Genomic DNA, 18881 nt, shown 5'->3' on the forward strand with positions numbered 1-18881 from the left:
ATATTCATTAGCAAATTACATTTAAAACCATGCAGAATTATTGACAAGGGGTTGACCGAATTTAACTTCAAACACACAAGATTATTCCATAAACATGTCTCACCATTACCACACAAAAAAGAGGTATACAGCTATACATAATTATGTATTAGTAAGACTTGACAAATAATTGTAGGAAACATCTTTCAGCTCAGAAAATAGTGTGACATATATGCTTACTGAAAATGCACTAACAAAATTTATATAAATTTATTTTTCATAGCTTCACACGTACGCTTTTAGTGATCTGAAAGGGGAGAACAGTGAGCAGTGATTATACAAAGCAGGCTCACTGGAAATTAATGAACGTAGAAAGGGCAGAGGAATCCCAGACAGGTTGATAAACAACCGTAACTGTAAGGGTCTGCACAAAGTTATTATACCGATAACACTATCATGAAGTAACTACATGCATGACTGCATGTACTTAATGAGTTACCTGATAATCGACAGCTGTCCTTGACCACTTGAATGAGTGTGCTGGAATACCAAGGTACCATATCCACTGTGCACTCTGCAATGTTATTTTCGTAATCCGATTCTAGTGCTAGCCGGTCCGGATTCACTGTCTGTCGAAGGATGTACCTGCCCGAAGGCACACCTGTCACATCAATCCACTGACAGTCAAGATGGCTGCCATATCGGTCACCACAGTTCATGGATATGCCCTGAGTACCAGTACCACAGCGATAGCTACAGAATAGAAAATCATAAAGAATGGTAGTTGCAAAAGGTAAAAAGCAACAATCATGCACACATAATTTATTAGATCATAATCATGGGCTGTGGTTAATTTTACTTCTGACACATCGAACAGACCGCAATACAGAAGTATAGCAGTCTCAAATAGATATAGAATTGTAAATGTACGGGTACTGCATGTACTGTTTTGCATATTGATGTTTGTATTAACAGTGGAATAGAGCGGAAGAAGAATGGCAACGTGTTTCCACTAGTTATGCACATGCAAGCCAATTATTATCTTTATCACAATAATGGATCAGTGTACCTATTCTTTCTCTATATGCTGGTACCCGTTTCACAAAACAGACGACACTATCTATCCTTAGACCAGCTTACCGAGGATAGCTTCCTCCCTCACAAGTACTGTCCTCCAGACAAAAGCTAGCTTTATGGCCTTCGGCGACTTTATCACCCGTATTTGGGTCAATGAGGTCGTAATGGATGAATGCCTCAAACGAGTGAAAGTGGTTGTGACAGGAATGCCAAAGCCACTCCCCTCGATTTAGGATGGGCTCAAACGAGGCTGTACCATAGTTCATAGTCTGACTGGAGAAGCGTAGTAGCATCCTACGTACGTATGTGTGTGTGTGTGAGGGGGAGATTGGGAGTATAACTAAAAATTACATTTGGCAAATGAGCCATTTGAACCGAGTTGGTATTTTTTTTATATGGCGTCTCAAGCATGGATACTACAGCAATGACGTAGTGTCCACTGGAAAACTTTAATTTGACGAGGTAATTCAAATCGCCAAATAAAAAATACGCACCAAATTTTCCAGTTATTCGGTATGTATTGTCCTTTATTTGTCAATGAGCAAGGGTGACAACTTACATTGCGTATATCAAAAAACAGATGAGCAGGCTCTCTATGCCTGTCAATCAACACCTAATCAAACCAATACACATGCTCCCTCTAGCTCCATTGCACCTTCAAACGAGCGTACCTAGTATGATGATTGGGTTTCCCCCTTGCTGAGCTAGACAGACAGTTCTCCTCCCTAGCACAGGTGAGGTAGTAGATAGGTATCTCATGGAGGTAGTAGTTCAGAGAGTGGCGGAACACCTCCATGTGGGGTACAAGGTCAGGTACACCTGCAGGGAAACATCGAAACAGTTCAGTACATTGACTATAGAATATTGTATTGCATGTAGCGTACTATACCGAGATTACACCCACCCTAATTGCGTGCTACAAAGCTACAGGTGGGATGGGCTTAATTTCGAAAACGGTAGTTTTGTCTCCTATCCAGGTGTTTGCCTCGAAATTACGCCACTCATGTATGCCAGCATGGATGAGGTGACCTCTATATGTAACGTGCTCCAGGTAAAAATGTGTTGCTTCACCTTGATTAGATAGAAATTGTGGACAAGCTATGAGATTGAAATTCTATGAATGTTCTGCACACACTAAACTTCTTGGGACCAATTTCCCCGCGGACGAGCAAGATGTGGTTCTACATCATTCACTGTATAAGCACACTCACCTGGCGAACAGTCCAACACAGCCTCCTGATTGATGCATTCCTTAACAGGCAGGCAGAGTCCCAAACACTCATTAAAACTGTCTTCATTACCACTACAGTTCAGCGCACACCAGTACTTGGTTTTGCTTCGATCGCTATGGCTGGCTTTTCGCATACGGAGGACAAACATCTCTGAACTCTCTCGACAAATAACAGAGGCTACCTTGGGTTTGATAGAATCGAAGCACATTAAACCCCATCCTTTACTTCCATGCACCTCTACAAAGTTTGTGGCAATGTAGCCAATGGTGTCCCTTGCAGGTGCAATCTTAGATCCCTGCATGCATATGCAATGAGATGTGTAGTTTAGTTGAACTGTCAGTAACAAGTACGTACATGTACGTAGAATTGAGGTAGAGTTAAAGTGTAAAATATTAAAAGTGATATTACAGAATTACTAACAAGTACACTGTATAGCTTTGTTAGTTTAATCTTAATAGCTACAACTTATTCCCTCACTTGTGTCTTTCCACACATTTCTCCTATCTGTGGTGCCCTACACACCACCCCAGCGTCTGCCCCATGATTCTGATTATACACTTGTCCCCCAGGGCAGTCTGAGAGGAGCTTCTCTGACCCAATACAGCTGAAATTGAGGAGGGAAGGATTGCTTACAATATAATTATATCAATACGTATATTTGGGGTCCCCAGAAAAAGCTAACTAATCTCGCTATTCATAAATAATTGTGAAAGTATACATGAATGCATCGTTATAAAGTACAACATCCCATACGCTCATGCAGGATAACTATTAAATGAAGAAATAATAGAACCCAGTATAGAAACTTACTTCAAATGGGAGAAGTGGACCTTCCCCACTCCTCTGCCGAACGAGCTCCTGTGAGTAGGTTTAACAGCAGAGCCATAACCCAGAGCCCTACAAGCAACACTAGCATCAGCTATGTCCCAGCGAGTGTCAGTGATCGTCCCCCACTCCCCTCCGATACGAACCTCCAACCTCCCCTGCGTGGAAATAGCACTCCCTCGAGTCCGGTACATCTGTGGTGTGTGTGATTGTGATTGGTGATACTGTGAAAAGTGTCTTTGATGTCATTTAAAAGGTGATTGTGATAACGAGAAATACATGATGTGATAACCACTGACAGAAGATGTTGCCATGGAATTGATTATCAATCTGCCCACAGGAAATACACTACTCACCTCAGCATCTTTGTTGCATTCAGGATGAGGATTGTAGCCACATCTTACAGTAGCCACTTCCATGGAATAGCTGGTAGTTGGACCGAACTCTTTAAAATAGCAATCCAATAACCGATTCTCCATTCCAGTGCATTCCAGTTCTTTGATGAAAGCTGTCTTCATTCTGGTGCGAAAATCCACATTGACCGTGCTGCAATCATCTGCGTTTAGGTTCATTCCAGATCCAATGCTGCAATCTACTCCGTTCCAATTGCACCATAGATCGTCCATAGTCGGAATACTCATAGCCAGAGGATAACCAAGCTCCCCACACACGACATTAGCACTGTTCATGTCCCAGCCATCATTGGAGACGGGATGCCATTCCTTGTTATAATACACTTCAACGATACCCTCAACTGCACTTTTAACCATGCAATCCTCTCGATCAGGAAATTTTTTAGCTGGACAAACATGGCAGCTACCACAAGTACTTAACTCTGGGCAGGAGAGTCTCAAAGGCAGCTCTCTCGGCTTTATTGGAACTTTCCTTTTGCAGTCAAGAGCAGCATCTTCTCCATGATGGCAATCGGTAATGTTCCAACCATTGTGCCTACACTCCAAGATAGATTGTGCACCTACATCGCACCCTATCTGATCCACCCAAATAGGCCCAGACCCCTGGCCATAATAGGCACGATAATACAGTCTCTCGGCATACTCATAACCAAGCTGTTTGCAAATGACGTCTCCATCTTGATTATTCCAGCTATCGTCACAAACTGTTCCCCATTCTCCATTATAGTACACCTCCACACGGCCTTTATTTTTCGCAGGACCGTTGATTAATCGGACATCTCCATTCTGAAGTGCACCTGACAGAGAAATAAAGGCGAGCAGACCAAGAGACGTTGCATATCCAGCCATTATAAGATCAGTGACAGATCTGCCATAGGGTATAGAGTCTATATAATTATGATTAAATATGTGAAACTTGATACACTAAGTCTAGACTAGTTAAGTCTACCTCAGCTCATTAAGTGATCTAGCATGCTATTAATTATGAACGTGTGTCTATGCCAACTTGTATAGTAATCTCGTACACCAAAAATCACCTGTTGCCAGCCCTCGAGCTGGACTAACAAATCTAAGACTCGAAAACTTTAGATCTAGATCTATGTAACAGGTTGTAGTTACAGTGGGTGTTTTAAATAGTATATAACAATCTCTACATACTAGCAGAACCTGATGTTAGTTGTTTCCTGATACTCTGCTCTGCTCTGTCTAGACTCTATACACTCGTCTGCTTTTTCGAGCTAATATTGTAATAAATTTGCATGGCTTCATTATTGTGACAATACCCTTTGTTTGGTCTGCCATGTGCATGCATGCATGGCTGCTGATAATGATGAAAGTCATAAAAATTAGGTCAAAGAAAAGTGCATTGGTAAAAGCTATTTTTATATAAGCTACAATATACATGCAGTGACAATACAGCTAAACTGTTACTTGATGCATGAGCATGTATATAATATACGCAAGTCTTTATAGTCCATGTCTTTGGGTTTTGTTCTTGTTTCTGTTCAATGGTCTGCAGTACAACAAATAAATAAACAATTACATCATTCTTTACACAAGTGTGCCCCCATTTTATGGCTGGGGACAGGTACGCCCATCTATAGTAAATGTATAGCAAGACTATGTGCAACAAATGGTTTATGGGCCATATACTGTATATACACACCTGATAAATGACAGGAGCCTGGATTAAGGTAAAGATATCCTCCTGGGAAGTATGTGACTGTGCACTCTTCAACATTGTTGCGATAATCACTCTCCAATGCTAGTCCATCCGGATTAACTGTTTGACGTAGTATGTACGTTCCCGTAGGTACATCTGTGATATCAATCCACTGACAGTCGAGGTGACGGGAGTACAAGTCTCCACAGTTGACGGAAATGCCCTGGATACCACTACTGCAACGGAATCTGCAAAGACAAATACTTTCTTTTACTGATCCAGTATATATACTATTTATATATAGAACCAAACTTCGTTCTTTTAGAGTGCAGCTAGCTATATAATGAATATATAGTGCAATTGCTGAATAATTTCCAGCAATCAATCATGCAGACAGGGTAGTAAGTTTGGATGGCAGCTGTTTCCTTACCTCGGTGCTCCACCAGTTGTACAGAAGCTGTCCTCCAGACAGAAGCTAGCTTTATGGCCTTCAGCGACTTTTTTCCCCGTATTTGGGTTGATGAGATCATAATGGATGAATGCCTCGAACGAGTGAAAGTGGTTGTGACAAGAATGCCAAATCCATTTACTTCTGTCCAGTACTGGTATAAAGTCTGCCGTGCCAAAATTCATCGTTTGACTGGAGAATCGTAGTAAGGTCCTGTGCAGAGTAAAATTAAAAAGCCTCGTAAAAAATATGCAGTAGATATATAATTATATAGTATGCTATAATTATAGCTATATGTACCTTCTACTGTCCAATGGTTTACCGTCAGCAGAGCTTGAGAGGCAGTTCTCCTCATGTGCACACCTCAAATAGTACAGTGGTAATGGGTCCACATAGGGATAGTACTGTAGCGAAGACTCAAATGGTCCAAGATCAGGTACTAGGTCTGGCAAATCTAATGCGCATTGGAAGAATATAGTTGAGATTTATGCACATATATATATATCATCCTATATATGTCATTTTTAGGGCATGAAAAATTGATATTACCTGGTCGACATTCAAGAATTGTTTCCTCGTCTTTACATTTTCTTGTTGCAACTAAGTTTCTCTTGCATTCTCGAAGGCTTGATTCTTCTCCAGTGCAATTCAAAGATGACGTGTATCTTATGTGAGTGAAGTCAGGATGGCTAGCCTTTCTCATACGAAACGCAAATGTCTGTGTTGTTTCACGGCAAATTACACTAGCCATGTTTATGTCAATGGATTCAAAACAGAGGTAGCCCCATCCGTTTGTGTCGTCATGAATTTGAACAAAGGTACTCATGTAACCATTTGTCTCTGGTTGTTTGACAATTCTTGAACTCTGAGAAGGCATGTAATAATAGCTGTTGTATAAGGAGTGCATGACTCAATTCCATAAACGTGTGCATGTACGTTTAATAATACAAATTGTACATGCATACTTACAGGTATATCACAATTATCTCTCTGTGGTACATTGCAAACGACACCAGCATCTCTTTCATGTCCGTATATTGCAGTAGCTGTCCCTGTGAATTTGCTGCACTGACTCAGTAATCTCTCGGTCCCAGCACACCTACAGAATCACACTTCGATAATTACACCAACTTGTTACTTGTTACGTTCAATTTTCAACTCAACTAAATTATTCTAAAACACATTCATTATCTGCATGGACTTACTTCAGATCAGAGAAGTGAATTTTTCCAACTCCTCTCCCAAAACTACTGAAATAGGTGGCAGTTTTAGCCGATCCAAAGCCGAGACTTCTACATACAACACTAGCATCAGTCACGTCCCAGCGAAGGTCGCTAATCGTCCCCCACTCTCCTCTGACACGGGCCTCCACCCTTCCCTGCCAGGGAACAGCGCTCCCCCGTGTGCGGTAAATCTGTATGTGTATCCATGGATCGAGGAATAGTGTGGTAAGGTGTCACGTTCTATTTCTGTAATCCAAGCAAGATTTGTACAAGACAAAACGCATGAAAATATTGACAAGAAGTACAGCAACATGTTTAAGTACGAGAAGTGCACCAATCGAATACTAAGACTCAACATTGAAATATTATTATTTTGGGCACTTACCTCATATCTAAGAACACTATTGCTGCAATCTGGATGAGGTACGTAACCACACCTTACTGTAGCCACGTTAGCAATGGAGGTGGTACTTAACGGTCCAAAACTCTCAAAGAAACAACTCAGCAATTTATTCTCAGTTCCTACACACTCCAATCCTTTGAGCCACGACAGCTTCAATCTATTTCGAAACTCTTCATTTGCAGTGCACTCTCTATTACTTAACGACCCACTCCCTTGCCCAGATCCAAAACAATCGTCGTTCCAATTGCACCACAGTTGATCCATTGTTGGAATACTCATAGCCAGTGGAAAACCAAGTTCTCCACACACGACATTAGCACTGCTCATGTCCCAGCCATCATTGGAGACAGGACGCCACTCACCATTGTAAAAAGCCTCGACAATACCCTCAACTGAGCGCTGAGGTAGACAGTCTTTCGGATCTGGAAATTTCTTATCAGCACAAACCTTGCAACTACCACAGCTACTGGAATCCGGACAAGACAATCTTATCGGAAGCTCTTTCGGTTTCTGAGGGACCTTTCTTTTGCATTCCACACCAGCATCCTCACGATGTGCGCAATCATGCACACCCCAGCCATTGTGGCTGCAATCAAGTATCGACTGGTGAGTCTTCTCACAATGAGTTTGATCAATCCATATCGGTCCTGTTCCCTCACCAAAAGTGGCTCGATATCGCACTGTTTCAGCACCTTCATAACCCAGTTGCCTGCAAATAGTATCCCCGTCCTGCAAATTCCAGCTATCATCACAAATTGTTCCCCACACACCGTCATAGTACACCTCCACACGACCTATATTTGCCGAGTGACCGTTGACCAGTCGGACGTCTCCATTCTGCATTGCTTGCGATAGAGAGACCAGCAATAGCGGAAAGAGTGCAGTGAAACAACTAGCCATGCTGAGCTCCTCTTGTCTAAGTTGCTCTACACTGGCTAATCTGCAGAAAAAGTTGAGGTTTAATTTGCGTAAAACTCTATTGTCTACTGCAAACGACAATCTATACATGCATTAGCTTTTTAGTAGTACAGCTTGCCACTCACCTTCAACTGCAGTATAAAGAATAAAGTGAGCAATTTGATGTGCATGAGCACTTTTGTTGACATGCCGTGAAGCCACATAAAACACAAACATAAAACCACAGCACAATGCCTATTGTAACCCAAATATGACCTTTGCACCTAACGTAATACTAGCGGGAAAATGGCTGCCTTTGACCAAGCTCGAAGTTGAAGAGACCGTGAGAACAAGAGTGTGTGTCTATGAATGTCTACTGAGTCAGGTGTGCTGTACTAATTCATTGGAAAGAGAAAAACTAATAGGGCCAAGCCTCTCAGAGCAATAACACTGGTGCCTACATGCTTTGGAAGAATGGAGCAGCTCTTTGATAAAACTGTCAGTGTTGGAATACAGTCGTCTGACAGAGATGATCGGTGCGTCACAAATTCTTATCTCCTGGTAGCATATAGAGTTTAATTGAGTGATTTTACCACGTTTATAGGATATGAGTTTATTATTGTATCTACTTTAGCTGTTGCATTAATTTAGTCCCTGTTTCATTAGGAGCTTTTACTGTATGTAAACGTATACCCATGGACAAAATTAATTGTTCTGGTATTGTATCTGGTGTGTAATACATTTGATAGTTCATTCCACACCCACACAGGCAGACGACGATTGGCATCACTGTCTTACTGAACACCGTGACAACACCCATTCACAAGAAGGTCAGCTTAATGATTTGTTTTCCACTTGTGTAATGCTCATTCATTTTATGCCCTAGGTATTAGTTTAATATAATGTCGAGTACTGATATAAGATTTTGACAACTTTTATCTCTTCAAATAACAGAAGCCTACAGAGTGGGGGTAGTGCTTGATTTCCTGGAAGTGTGTAGGAGCAAGTGTCATGTGTTTTGTCCCCTCCCTCCCGTGCAGGAGTTGTTGATTCGTCTGACTGATGACAGTGATCCTTTCTTCCTCTTCACTCTGGCTCTGGGGGAGGGAGACTTTCAGGGGTAAGTTACTATTGGTAGCAGTAGGAGAACTCCTGGTAGCAGGGTAGAAGTTTTACATGCATTGTCGACTATTTAAGAATATAGCACAGTGTTTTTAGATAATGACATGTATGGTTGCTAGGTGCTTATTGGCAGTAAGATCTTTGTTATGTTTTACATAAGGTACTGTACACTCCCCTTTTTGTTATTATTTAACAAACAAATGCCTCGTGAATCACCAATAACATGTACGATACACACTATATAATTATTACATATAGCTACTTGTACGTTTGTGTCTGTCCACCTGACTGCAGGCTGAAGAGCCAGCAAGGTCTGCTGGTGGACTTCAGTGCCTTCCCTCAGAAGTTTATTGACCTGTTGGAGCTGTGCATAGCAGAAACTGGAAAACTGAGTCCAAAGTGAGTCAAGTACACCTGCACTGTATGGGAGGGGCACTCATGTCAGTACTGGACAATGCTCACAGCTCTTACCCTTTGTACCCAGTGCATGTTCTAGTGCAAAATAAATTCAGCCTTGAATCTGCCGTTTCACATGTATACAGTTATGGAACTCGTTCGATTTATTGGCGCAGTAGTGTATCACTATGTGGTATGCACAGTTAAATCAATGTACATACCGGTACATGCACGTACATACACATGTATGGCTGTATTAATAATGCTTTTGTAATGATTTGTGTGTGTGTGTGTGTAGGTTCCTGCTGCAGTTGTCTCTTGGTGCCACTGAGGGTGGAATGGCCGTCCTGAATGTTGTGGAGACCAACCCGTTCAGACATCTCAACCACCTCTCTCTCAAGTTTGTGCCTGCTAGCGACACCTACCTCAAGAAATACCTCGCCGAGTGCCTACTAGGACTCAAGGTGTGTGGTTGGTTGGAGTGGAGTATGAGTTAGCATACATATATACGTGTAGAGGCCAGGCTTTTGTTTGAGACAGTTTTGCTTGCACGTGCATATACTATTATGTAGCTAAGCTTGATAAATACATGACTTACATGTTGTATATTAGTTGTGTCCTAGGAGGGTGTGTGTATGGGGGTGGGGGGGGGTTCTGTTTTGAAGTGTTAGTGGCTCTTTTGCCCTTAAATCCCGTAATTTAGTGTGTGTATCCCGAGTAATGACAAGCTATTACTTGCAGTTACATAAGTACTACAGACAGGTGTTGCATTCAACGACATGTGACTGTCTCTATTGGATTAGACGTACTGCCACTAAGAGTATCCCTCTAGCCACAACTAGCCTGTCCAACAATGAGACACTTCTCGCCAGTGTACACTCAACGCTTTATTGGCCCCTCTTTCGTACACCCACTGCAATTAGGCAATAGGTAGCCACATTGTATGCTGTAATGAGTTCTATAGGTGCAAACGTGTCATGGGAAGTGTTGTCTAGCTCCAGTAAATATCACTCAGAGCCTAAAATGTCATGACAACAGAGAGGTTTTGTTTGCTTTGTCAATGATTTGCTTGCTTTGGGCGGTTGTGTGAAGTTTAAGTGTTTGCACACAGCGTGCATGTGTGTGGGCGGGGCTCCTTTGTCCTCAATGAACTCTGTTGTTCAAGTACATGTAGGAAAGCGCTTGAAGTCTCACCTCTTCATGATTGTTTTGTGAGGCAGCTATTGAGGCTGAAATGTATCAAGTCACTAACTGTATTATGTGCAGTACATGTACATGTACACAATGTAGGTTGTACATGTAATTGTTCGTTTGTACTGTGTATGCCCCCATTCAACATCTCAATGTAACCCCTCCCACACACACACACACACACACACGCGCGCGCGCGCACACACACACACACACACACACACACACGCACGCACACTTGGTCAGGAAGAGAACTGTTATTTGAGTGAGAGCCTCACTACGACACGGACCGACCTCTCTGCCCAGCTGGCTCAGTGTGAAGAGGTGAGTCAAACACACATGTCTTAGAATGACAAACATACGCTGCAGTACGTATGACTTTGTGCAGACGATTTTTCACTTTTATGTGACGCTGGGTTCTCCTTTCTTATGTTTAATACATAAAACTTAAGTGTCTGAAATATCCTACCTTTAGGCTAGGCGTACAGTATGAGAGTCTAATATGTTCTGTACACCACCCCTAGGCCCTGTACATGTACACTAACTATGTGTACATGAATTGTATCTCCCATTGCAGACTCTTTCAAGACGCAGCAGTGAGCTTGAATCATTGAAGGCTCAGTGGAATGCCCATGCCACCACTCTGAGCAGTGAACACTCAGTGAGCCTGTCATCTGAGAGAGAGAAAGCCCTACAAACTCAGTCTGAGATGGCTGACAGGTTTGCGAGGGAGAAGAGAGAGATGGAGGAACTGCACACTTCCAGGGTGAGGAGGAGCTCTATACATGTATTTATAGCTAATGCTGCATACACTTATACATATACACACATTCTAAAGTCTCAAGCATGTTCTAATATTCCTCAACATCTACACACAACAAAAAGTATACAGTGTGCTGTTAAGTGTAACTAAGTTACAGTGCATGCTTTAGTCTGTTCAGTTTCAGCCTGTTGTTGTTAACAATCTTTCTGCAATACTCCTTGCCCATACATGTACAGTGTATAATGTATATGTACACGTAGCCTTCAGGCTTCTAACTTAAGATTGTACATTTCGTGTTAGCTCTGTGTGCCTTCTTCCCCCTCCCACAACACACAACAGCTGCGTGGCAGTGAGGAGAGGGTGGCTGAACTGGACAAGGCTAACAAGGAGCTCACTGACCACAAGTACCGTTCAGAGGCAGCCATCAGAGAACTCAAGACCAAACTCAGAGCATCAGAGGAGGTACAGTGGGTCTATCATGGCTACACACTTTAAGGAGGGTTATTTCCAGAGTTGCCGTAACCATAATATTGTGGTTCCATTTTTAGGGCCACACTATACATTGTAGGTTTGTGTTGACTACAATAGGAATTTTTGTGATGCCATAAGTTATAGTACCGTATAGCGGGTAATTTTCGTGGGGTAAAATATTCGTTATTTTCGTGGGCAAGCTGACCTCTACGAAATTGTAACGTAGGCGTGGCTTACCAGAACGTATGAATGCAGTGCAGGCAACGAGACTAAACAAAATTTTTACTCACGAAAACCACCGTTTTCGAGTTGAACGAATTTTTTACCCTACGAAAATTACCCGCTATACGGTATCCCATTTTGCACAGAGCTTTATACGTATACTTACTATGACTGTCAAAAAAGACCAAGGCTCAACACTCCTCAAAACTAGGCTTTCACTACCGACAGGCGAGGGTATTTGTATGACTGCTCTTGTATTTCTCTGCCGGATGTGTTCTCTCTTTACATAAACCTCACTTCTGTCCACTTGATATCCCCAATAATTAGTAAACCACGTGTTCTTGTCGTAGGAGTGCTCTGGTGCTCGTGAGGAGCTGGCTAGGTTGAGGAGAGACAACTCCTCTCTGGACAGCACCAATCACGAGCTGGAGAAGACTGTCTCTCAACTCAGGATGAGGGTGGCTGTTCTCGAGCAGGAGCTGCAAGATAAAGAACAGGTACAGTATGTGTGGGTGTGGGTGTGGGTGTGGGTGTGGTACTATGTACAGTACTGCCCTCGTCTCCAGGCTAATTCTTCTCTATTGTACATGTAGCACTAGGCCCATTGAAAATTTCAGGTGACAAGGCTAGTGCTACACTTACTGCGCTTACTTACATGTACATGCACTTATGGTTTTTTAACTAGACTAGTGTAGTCAACTAGTAGGTGTAGTAAAGAGTTGTTTGTTGTAGTCGTGTAATAATGATTTGGCAACAGCGTAGTCAACACTTGAACTGTAGTCCTACACTATACATGTACATGTGCAATACAGCTACAATAGCAGTATATATTTGTATGTGTGTATCACATGTGATTGCTGATGCTACTGTAGTCAATACAGTACACACTGTATGTGCGTGTGTATAGAACCAGGGCGCTCCTGATATAACCCACACACAATCACTGAGCACACTCATCTCCCTCTACAACCAGGTGATCAGTAGGAGCTCTGAATTGCTGGATGCCTCGTCTGAGCAGAAGAGAAGCCATGAGGTCACACTGGAGCAGAAACAAAGGCAAATCACCAAACTAGAAACTGCTTTCAAGTCAGCATCACAGGAAGTGATTAAGGTGCGTTTACGTGTTCACACTTGTCACTTGTCTGCTAAAAAGTATTTTTGTAATCTACTGGAATAGAACCAGGTGCTCCTGATATAACCCACACACAATCACTGACCACACCCATCTCCCTCTACAACCTACTGGAATAGATTACCACTCTTTTCATTCACTATTTTGCTCTTCAGGGGAATGAGATCATTCAGAAGCTTCAAATAGACCTACGGAACATTAAATCAAAGGTACAGTGTGCGTCGTGTACAGTACTACATGTACAATGTACATGTGTGCTGCACGTGATTATACGTGTGGCTTGCATTTGTACTCGGTTGTTGTGGGTTACTTTTTACCTTGCTACATCCCCTTCAGCTGAAGTTACGCAACATGGTGACAACTCAGCAGGAGAGGGTGATTGGTGAGAGGGAGGGTGCTCTGGACAAACTGAGACTGGAGTCGGAGGCTGTCAAAGTCACTATGGCCAGGAAAGATGAGGAGGTGTGCGGTGTTATCTTAGACTATCTAGATGTACATGTATTGTTAGGGCTAGTGTTGTCTGTTAATGGGGAATTAATGGTACATGTACGTGATTCCTCAGTTGGCCAAAGTAGGGACATCCCTTAAAGAAGCACTTGAGAAACTGGAGGAAAGTAAAAACGAGTTGAAGACCAACGAAAATGGTTAGTTCAATTAACCTCAACATTGTAGACATACCAGGTAGCCATGAGTAAGTGATCTGTATGCATGCACTCTTAAATATTATGTCTGCCACAATTTAGTACTGTCTGTTCCCTACAGTGATCAGTTGGCTCAACAAGCAAATGAATGATCAGATGATGGGAAGTGGGCGTGGCATTCCCCGCCCACCTCTCCCCTCGCTCTCCACAATCCGCTCCTCCCCACCCTCACAACCTTACACCGTGGGCGGGCAGCTCAGCGACATCGGTGCCCTCTACACTCACCAGATGCAACAGAGAGTGAGTCCTCCTAACAAGTACATGTTAGACACCAAATCCTTTTTCCCCTGTTCTTTCCCTTTATCCCCCACTCTTTCCTTTCTTCCCACACTATCCCCACTTTTTCCATATCTTTATGTTCCTTATTCTTGCATGGATTGTACAGATGGGTTTGTAACACTGACTGTGTTGGACATTATTTCATGCTTACAGTAAGATTAAAGCTCGTACCGGAATTGACTATTATTATGTAACGGGATAATTATGTTGTGAAGAACACATTCTGTAAACATGAGTACAGTAAGTTTTGGTTTACTTACATTAATACCGAATAGCAGGTATATTTCGAGAATATAAATGTTCGTAGTTTTCGCGGATTAAGCATGTACCGCAAAAATTTATAACCGTGACTTTAATATCACATGTATGCATGCTGCAAAAAGGCTGCTATCCGCGAAAACCTTTCTAAAGGCATTTCCGTGAAAATTTATTCTCCCACTATACAGTACCTACGTCTTTCTCTCCCCTGTAGCCGCAGTTTAGTAGCACTCCCTCTGGCCCCACCTCCTCCCACGCTACCACTGGTCCCCCTCGACAAGCACTGGGCTCTATCGCTAGCCAAGAGAACGTACGACAACAAGTCTTGTTTAAAGGCCCGGGGGCTTCTAAAGGAGGTCTTGCACCCTCTCCTCTGTCGGCTCATTCACTAAGTGCACACTCAGCAATCAGAGGTCAATTGACTCCACCCACTGCTGGTCTGAGGTCAAAAGGTGTGTACATACACATGTATTTATTGTACTGTACATGTACGTATTGTACGTGCCGAAGTTTTTGATGTGTGCATAATGCCTGGTGGGAAAACTAGAGTCTTTAATTTTTGGAACGGCTATACACTGCATCATTTTTTCTCTGCATTCATTCAATTGTAACATGCAGCACACACACACCCAGGGTTTTATCTAGTGGGGGGGGGCTGGGGTGAACCTTCCCCCCCAAATGCTCATCTTCCCCCCAAAAATGTTTGTATGATAATGACGTCATCACATTAGTACTATCTATGATGTGCAATATGTAACTAGATCTACTGTGATGCACTAGCATGTAATAGGTGGTGTGGTCAACAAATGTGGGAGTGGCCAAACATTTTGCGGCCTGCGTAAACCCTCCCCCCCCCAAACTTTTAATCCTAGATGAAACCCTGACACCCCGCCCACACATGCACACGCACAGATGCCTTGTCCAAGTCTTCCCCTGGTCGACCCTCTGGGCCGTGGTTGGATCCTAAATATTTGGCACAAGACCTCCCTCCTAGTGAGCTAAGGACAAACGTCACACCTAGAGTACTCCCCAAACAAGTGCCCCCAGCTTCATCATACTTTCCTAAGAACTAGACTGTATTGTAGACAATGTCTCTGATTATGGGTAATTTTAACACATTGTTGATGTAACGCATGTTACTTGTGTATTTGACTTCTTTCAAATTGATGTATGCAATATTGACATTTGTCTGTTGCTTGAATGGCCTAGCTCTGAGTATGACGTATAGCTTACTGCATGTTCATATAGTTATATACAGCACAGCCTCCCCCCCCCCTTTTGCTAATCATGAGCTTCAGGTATTCCTGCATGCATGGTAATTAAGAACAAATGACGGTTAAAACATGAAAAAAATTACATGAACATGTCTACATTAACATGTCTTTGAAATAATCATCAAACTCGTCCTCTTGAGATTTCTCGAGGAAAGCTTCAGCAGTCTTCTTCCAGATGCTCTCACCCCCACCACCAGATGAGGTTCCTTGGTCACCAGCACCCTCTAAACTCCTGTCTTTATCTCCTTCAACTTCTGAGCTCTCCTCACTACTCGAGTTTGATTCTCCATGATGCTTTGAGGCTTTATGCTTGTGCGAATGTTTCTTGGTCTTGTGCTTTGAGGAGTGTGTTCTTTTAGATTTGTCGGATTTCTTATCTTTGCTCTTCCATTTTCTTCGTTTGTGGTGATAGTTTAATTTTCTTGAGCAATTTGGGCACAGTCGTAACTTAACTAGAGCATTTTTCTTTTCACCCTGCTCCATGTAACGGAAATTCACCTCCCAACTTTCAAGATCTTCTCTTTGAAGGCATGTTTTGTTTCCACAGGAAAACTGTCCTTTGCCTTCGACTACTTCTTTTTCAATCCTCCATCTCAGTGCAACCTCGTTCTCCTTGTATCGACTCAGATCAACAATAGCATACTCTTTGAAAAGTTTATCGTAATAAGCTTTGGCCATTTTTTTCTCCCATGTGTCAGGTTTATCACTCGTATCCCATAGAAACTTGTGCTCCTCTTGCAGTACAGAATAATCGTTTCGATCACCTGCTGTGGACCGTTTGAAAGACTCAATCCCCCTACCGCTAGTGAGTAAGTACTGGTTCACAAGAGTTTTGTGTCGAGAGTAGGCATCCATAGCTAGAAAGTGGAATCTTCTGGCTTTCCATTCTTCTTTGTCTCTTTCTTGAGACAGAAACTGCTTGGAGGGGACAGCCACGGAATGAGTGGGGACACGGGAGATTCCGGGAGCCTTTTGTGTAGCTATAGGATCATCTCTCCAAGTCTTTTGTTTCTTTTCGGCGGAGTACTCGAAGTCTGAGTCGAGATCAAAGTCTCTGTGTTTTCCAGCCATCTTTTTTTGCTCCACTTTGACCTTTATGGTTAAAAATGGGAGGGGCTCGCGATCGGTTGTTTATCGATCCCAATGCGCATGCGTGGATGATTTGTCCCCTAACCTAACCTGTACACTTTCACATTAAGTTCCAATGAAATATTATTATTGAAAAACATCTTCACATGATATAAAGATAAAGTATCAGTCTAAAGTTATTTAAAACATGAAAACATTGACGAAATAATATTATATTAATAGCTTGATCCGGTCAAGAAATCAAAGATTCCATGAAATATGATTTAAAAATATTAAGATGGTACCGTGCAGGTTTACGATACCACTATACATGTATACATAATGAAAATAAATAATAATAAATAATGTTCTACATCTCACAGTTATGTAATAAAGCTTGGAGGGCAGTTTTTATTCTGTTAGGGCTGTGTTCAGGGCGAGTAGAGTGTCACTAGAGAGGTTGATGAGGTCCTGAGCCACGATTGCCGCAAATACAGCTGCACTATGGTTTTGCTGCGAAGAGAGAGGAGTAGACGCATTTTACATGGGTCCTTGTATGTTTAAACTTATTATTGCAACTTACAGCTGAAAGTGGCCGGCACGCTGGCTCTGGTACGTGGCAGCTGTTAAATTGAGCACCTATTACCTGTAAAATAAAAATAATGAGCAACTATAAACATGCTACAAAATCTGTACTACCTTGGTAGCTATATTTGCATCATTTTCTACGGTTGAAAGAGGCTTTTTGAGTAATAAATTTTCGGTTTTTATAGGGTAAAATGTTATAGAATTTTGTTGAGGGCATTAAATTTTGGGTCTGATAGTCAAAATATCAAGCAATACACCACTAAATAATCTCGTGCTCTCGCATGACACTACATGTATAGATAATTAAGCATCATGCAGTTGTGAATTGTATGTTATAAGCCACACTTTATTGTATATAGTTAAAGAAACACATGAAAAGAGAGGTTGCTTACAATTTTTTCTAGAGTCTTTGACAGGTTGGAATCACTTCCGGGGTCCAGTATATCATAGACGGCATGAAAGTAGGAAGACACACCTAATATTTCATTGACTGCCTCTTGCTTCATAACATCTAATACGTAAGGTACAGAGCAGCATAGATAGCCGACTGCAGATGCAATTTGTCCCTGATAATCATTGTCTACTTCTTCTCCAAGATAAAAGCCATTCTGTAGGAAAATATTGAGCGTATAATTATATACATTTGGGACTCAGTGTATAATGCTAACGCAATTATATCTCGCATATTATATATTTAATGTCCTTTCAGTTAAATGCATAGAAGACCCGTTTCATACTTACTGGTAGGCTGACGTTGCTCATAGACAGTCTCATATGAATGGCAGTTTTAGCTTCTCTCATTCTGTCTGAGAGGGTTGTTAAGTACTTCTGTGCCATTGTGGTCAGAGCAGTCAGTTCAGTCTCACTGAGTGAGCTAGATGGGCTGCATTGTGCAGAGCCAGATGACCTGCTTCTAGATTTCTCTTGCATATTTTCTTCTTCAGGAAGTCTTGCAGGGACACATGCAGCTTGCATTGCTGCAAACATGCACTGCATGATGCACACAAGGCTGAGGAGAGTTGATAGGTACTTCATGGCTAAATCTTGAATGATAAGTAGAGAGTTCACTTTGACAGTAGATTGAAGACTTTATTTTTGTTATTGTAAACAGAGGCATCTTGTTTATATAGGCTAGACATGTACACTGACTCTAAGCACATATAGATCCAATTGCATATTATGCAGCAAATATCGTTGAGCTCCTCCCCAGCAGCTAAGGGTTCCCCCTTTTAAAAGTACATCCATTAATTAGATTC

The 18881-nt window shown here is 42.1% G+C and overlaps 4 protein-coding genes across 4 annotated transcripts; 1 reads left to right on the plus strand and 3 right to left on the minus strand.

The window, feature by feature from the left end:
* Positions 1-60: 60 nt before the first annotated feature.
* Positions 61-8404, minus strand: LOC135335218 (uncharacterized). The gene is made up of 16 exons (XM_064530637.1): positions 8307-8404; positions 7246-8203; positions 6843-7051; positions 6607-6736; positions 6187-6502; positions 5938-6091; positions 5620-5850; positions 5193-5437; positions 3470-4413; positions 3099-3307; positions 2766-2892; positions 2268-2583; positions 1728-1875; positions 1120-1350; positions 479-732; positions 61-286 (listed from the first exon to the last, which is right to left on the minus strand). Exons 2-16 carry the CDS (start codon positions 8161-8163, stop codon positions 279-281), a joined length of 4440 nt encoding a protein of 1479 aa, XP_064386707.1. The 5' UTR covers positions 8164-8203; positions 8307-8404; the 3' UTR covers positions 61-278.
* Positions 8405-8420: 16 nt separating this feature from the next.
* LOC135335583 (spindle assembly abnormal protein 6 homolog) lies at positions 8421-15862 on the plus strand. Its single transcript, XM_064531112.1, has 16 exons — positions 8421-8696; positions 8930-8990; positions 9201-9280; positions 9577-9681; positions 9977-10142; positions 11116-11193; positions 11447-11635; positions 11972-12094; positions 12676-12822; positions 13299-13436; positions 13613-13666; positions 13794-13919; positions 14020-14101; positions 14220-14398; positions 14910-15147; positions 15608-15862. The coding sequence occupies exons 1-16, from the start codon at positions 8635-8637 to the stop codon at positions 15766-15768; spliced, it is 1989 nt and encodes a 662-aa protein (XP_064387182.1). The 5' UTR covers positions 8421-8634; the 3' UTR covers positions 15769-15862.
* A 163-nt stretch (positions 15863-16025) lies between these two features.
* On the minus strand, positions 16026-17059 carry LOC135335584 (protein FRA10AC1 homolog). The gene has a single exon (XM_064531113.1). It carries the CDS (start codon positions 17038-17040, stop codon positions 16063-16065), a length of 978 nt encoding a protein of 325 aa, XP_064387183.1. The 5' UTR covers positions 17041-17059; the 3' UTR covers positions 16026-16062.
* A 195-nt stretch (positions 17060-17254) lies between these two features.
* On the minus strand, positions 17255-18854 carry LOC135335596 (uncharacterized). Its single transcript, XM_064531127.1, has 4 exons — positions 18367-18854; positions 18018-18233; positions 17621-17683; positions 17255-17550 (listed from the first exon to the last, which is right to left on the minus strand). Exons 1-4 carry the CDS (start codon positions 18658-18660, stop codon positions 17449-17451), a joined length of 675 nt encoding a protein of 224 aa, XP_064387197.1. The 5' UTR covers positions 18661-18854; the 3' UTR covers positions 17255-17448.
* Positions 18855-18881: the final 27 nt, after the last annotated feature.

This window comes from Halichondria panicea, chromosome 4, assembly GCF_963675165.1.
Source record: "Halichondria panicea chromosome 4, odHalPani1.1, whole genome shotgun sequence".
In the NCBI taxonomy this organism is placed as follows: domain Eukaryota; kingdom Metazoa; phylum Porifera; class Demospongiae; order Suberitida; family Halichondriidae; genus Halichondria; species Halichondria panicea.